We start from the raw sequence: 4503 nt of genomic DNA on the forward strand, positions 1-4503 counted from the left end.
TCACCCTCGGTCATTCCTGGAGGCTAGCCTTGCAAGGCAAAAAACTACGTCGTTCTTTTTCTTACTGTTTATTGTTCTTGAATTTTGAGGTTGCATTTTCTTGGTACAAATCACTAGTCAACCCTGTGCTTCTTGTCTTCGTCTACCACTGTAAGCCACCCCTGAGTTTATAGCACCGATTTCAGCCTTGCTCAAAGCCATCTTCTGATGCGTTGCCACAGTCCCCAACCACGCGGGGTATTCGTAATATTTATTTAAAACATGGTGTCTTTCTTCGGCCTCAAGTTCGGAGCCGACAAGAAGAAGTGAGTTGACTCCGGCCATATCTCAACCTTGTCTCATCGTCACCTTACAACTAACCCATACCTCAGGAAAGAGGTCGAAGTCGTACAGCCTCCGCCTCCGCCGCCACAATGGAAGAACGATCGGACAGAAGTGCTCCTTCAATGTTCTGGACTGCTGAGCACAAATCCGAGCAGGCCTGGCACCGCACATAGCTCACGTAGCAGCGCGCGAAGACCCTTCGCCGCGGGCGGAGATCGCAATTCCTCGGCGAGCAGTGCATGGGACGTCAATACTGACTTCAGAGGTGTGGGAGCTGGCCGTGTAGGGAGCATTGCCAGTATCAGCGCAGGCTCCGGACCATTCATACCCGGCCACGGCCGGAGCCTAAAGTCATTTGGCTCTGAGGCAAATCTGCAGTTGAGCCTGGGCGCGAGGAATGGGTCGTCGACAAGTCTTGCTGCGCCGAGGTTACCGTTTGGAGGGCAAGGCGGCGGCGCGGGGCCGAGGCCGGGGAGCGCACACTCGATGCGTAACAGCCGTGAGAAGCCGTGGTTGAGCCCGCTGGACGTCCATCCTATTAAGGAGTCAACTCCTGGTATTGCCGGCCCACCGAGGAGCCCTCTAGGTCAACTGGAGCTCATGTCACCTGTCCTTAGTGACAGCTCGTCGCTCCTAGGCGAGGACCCCGAGAAATTTGCCCAGGACATCAGCGACAGGGTCACGCAGGAAGAGAAGCTGGCAAGGATGAAGAACGAGGTTGAGGAGAGGAGAAGGGTTCAGGCCGAGTTAGAAGCAACAGCAAGGAGGAATTCGGAAGCCTCCAGGCCGAAGACAGCGGGAGGATATCCGTCACCACCTGCCTCCGTCTCAAGCGACTACATCGTACCGTCCGTGCTGGTACCTGGACAGAAATCGGGCCCTTTCGCAGCACCAGCTGCAAGGGAGGTGAGACCCGCAAGTAGTGGTCGGGATAACTTGAACAGTCGCCTCACACCCGGATCCGGACCGCGTACCCAGGATTTGCCCATACGCGATGCGAGGTCGGTCAGTAGGGGCCGGCAACTCAGTGTTGAAGGACCGCAGCCCTCCTCGAGATCGCCTCTTGGAAGCAACAATTCAGCCGTCGATGACAGATCAGCAAGCAGGGGCCGAAGTCAGACCGCCGACAACAATCCGTCAGCGTCTTCGGCCTTGAGACCGCGTGAGCCGGTGCGCGGCGCCACCGTTCCCGCCGTAAGACCCCAGCGGTCGCCACTCTTCCAGCAGTCGAGTCCCTTCGACTTGCACAAGCCGGATGGCCCGCATGAGAAGGAGGAGGATGTGGATGAGCCCAAGGTCGATTACCGTGCCGCAAACGCACCTTATGGAATACCATCACCGCCACTATCAAACCGCCAACGCACAAGTGAGGAAGCCGAGAGTCGCCCCGTGATCAGGAGCGTGATGGCCAAGCGTGATACCCTGGTCGTCGGTGGCCCTCCACGACAGAGCCTGGGCCTGCAAATTGCCGAGTTCGAGAAGACTCTGCAGCAGGCACAGGCCATGACAGCACTGGAGAAGGGCCCGACTTTCACTACTGGTTCCCGCAGTCGTGGTGACAGCGACGGCGGCAGCAGCAACTACAGCGATATTTCGGAGTCGCCCATGACCATCGAACCGCCCCTCGTCTCGCCCAAGCCATTCCCCCTCACACCGAGACCTATAACTCCCGGTTCGAGGTCAAACTCGAATTCCAGGGATATTCCCCAGGCGAACCTGCCGAAGCTGGAGGCAGGATGGGACCATTCAGCTGGAAGTGTTGGCTCGATCACGCCGACGTCTTGGAAGCCAGCTCAGCCGGCACGAGAAGAGATCAAGGACTCACCAGCGGGAAGACCGCGGCCAAGAGGGCCCACACCAGTCAGAAGACCTACAGCAGAGGAATACGGAAATGTGAAGGTCAATACGGTTGCTTCGATGGCGAGCCGCATCCACCGACCAAACCCGAACGAGTACGGGATCCAAATCAAGCGGACAGAAAGTCCGTTCCGGACGGAGAGCCCGATTCTCAAAGAAGTCCGAAGGGGTTCCGGCACTGATACGCCATCAGACGGACTGAGCAGCAACAACACATCGCGCTCAAACAGCCCCCTTCCCAATCACAGCCACAGCGTCTTCTCGCCGCCGCCCGCGGCGAAACGCCCATTTCCACCACCGCCCGCCCAACCAGAGTGGGACCACGGCCCGGCCCCAACAGCACCCCCGACGACTCCTCTGCCTATCCCTGAGAAGAGTGCCCGTCGCAAGAAGACTCAGGACACCCCAGGTCAACAGAAACCAACGCCGACGCAGAGCCCTGCGCCGATGCCAATGTCAAAATCGCCGGGACTCGCCTCGTCGGCCAGCATCATTCCCGATCTCAACAGCAACCCCAACTGGCCTCTCCCAGCACCAGACGCGTCCTGCTCGACATCCGTGACCGCCGAGGGCGGCTTCGGCGCGCGTCGGTCACTGCTGCGCGACAAGCGGTCCGCGCCGGCGCCGCTGAACATCGCCGCCACCAGGTTCGCGGAGGACACGGGTGGGCCCTGGACGCCTGACGATGCGGTCTCGACCAAGCGGCCCAAGACGGCGGGCGGCAACAAGGAGGGGCCCCGGCAGGGCTCGCTCATCCGGGTCGACACCGAGTTCGAGTGGAAGGAGGAGCGGTACTCGACCGCAGTCGGCGGTTTCAACATCGGCGAGCAGCAACAGAACCAGCCAGCTTACCAGGTCTCGTCGCAGGGTGCGGCGGCGGCGGCGGGCGAGGGCAGCGACAAGAACGGCGCCATCGGAATGGCGAGGGGCCTGTCGCTCAAGTATGACCAGGAGCGGGAGCAGCAGAAGCGCGGCAGGGCCAAGGAGCGGATGAAGCTCATGCGGGCGTGGACCATTGACGAGACGGCCACGTCGCCCACGTCGCCCACGTCGCCCACGTCGCCCACCGCGGCGCCCACGCCGGGGGAGCCGTTTGATAGGACCATGAGGCCGAATAATGGCCTGAGGAGTCCGACGGGGATCGCGGACGAGACCGGAACTAGGTTCATATGATGGGATGCTTTGCATGGCTGGTGTTCTTGTTTCGCATGCCATTTACATTTGCGGGTGGACCCCAAGGTCCTTATTTTGTCTGTTTTGGGTAGATACCATTGCGCAGGAGACTCTAGATATTATCATATGTCTACCATTTTGTTCGATCTTGATCTTCGTGTGCCTCGTGCAGGCTGTTTGGCTTGCTTCCCTTTCGTGACGATGAAGCGACGCAAGTGAAGAAACGTCGTGACGTGGATTTCTTCACGCACTCGAACATGGATTTTGTCAATCCGCCCATTCTGCATATGCACCGTTACTGTATCAGTATTATACAAGACTATGCAATGCTCGCCATCTCGCCTGTTATGTATTTATCCAATGGAAAAATATGTGAGCAACCAAAATGGATTAGTAAGAGACGGGGCGTGTAAAAACATTACATAGTCGACCCATTGTATCAAGAATATCAAAACCGACAGTGTCGACTTTCAACTTATTTCATTGATGTACTTTAGACAAATTGAGTCGCCCACCATTCTTTGATCCTTTATGCCTTTGACAGTTAGTACTTACCTTCTTCACAATGATCTCCCTTATGATATGCTGGATGCTCTGAGATTCGTCCTCGGGACAACTTCGTTTATGGCCACCCATGGCAATATGCAGTATACTCATCAAAGTCTCTAGTGATATAGATGCCCTGGTCTGTACTCTGGAGTTAAATTTGTCTTATCTTTGACAATGCTGACATGTGATTTTATGTATCACTCAATGTCTTTGCCAGCGTCTCAATTCAACAAGCTGCTCAGAAGACCCGCATAAAGAGACGTTATCAGACACAACGTGGGTCTCGTGTGTTTGCAATGGCAAAGGCCGCTGTGAAGATGTTGCAGTTGCTGAGTGCAACCGCCACGAAATCATATTTGTCAACGAGTACCAGATTCCAAATATTGATATACAAACGTCCTTATCTCTAAGCACATCTTTTACTCAGCTGGGCATAGTAGTGGGGAGGGACTCGTGCTTGATTCCTGGGCTTTAATGAGTGGCACAAAGGGCAGAAATGTCTGGAGTAGCAAAGAGCAACCAACCAATTGCGAAACCCATGATCACATCTGTGCCCAGAGTCAAGTTTATAAAATGCCCATTGTCAGGAACCAACATTAC

The 4503-nt window shown here is 56.1% G+C and overlaps 1 protein-coding gene across 1 annotated transcript; it reads left to right on the forward strand.

Moving 5' to 3' along the window:
* Window positions 1-261: 261 nt before the first annotated feature.
* J7T55_004256 (uncharacterized protein) lies at window positions 262-4023 on the forward strand (the record flags this gene model as incomplete). The annotated part of the gene is made up of 4 exons (XM_053136075.1): window positions 262-305; window positions 372-3344; window positions 3527-3726; window positions 3899-4023. The coding sequence occupies 4 exons, from the start codon at window positions 262-264 to the stop codon at window positions 4021-4023; spliced, it is 3342 nt and encodes a 1113-aa protein (XP_052986354.1).
* Between the last annotated feature and the right edge of the window lie 480 nt (window positions 4024-4503).

Source organism: Diaporthe amygdali (assembly GCF_026229845.1).
Source record: "Diaporthe amygdali strain CAA958 chromosome Unknown NODE_63_length_156346_cov_64_415879, whole genome shotgun sequence".
Lineage (NCBI taxonomy): Eukaryota > Fungi > Ascomycota > Sordariomycetes > Diaporthales > Diaporthaceae > Diaporthe > Diaporthe amygdali.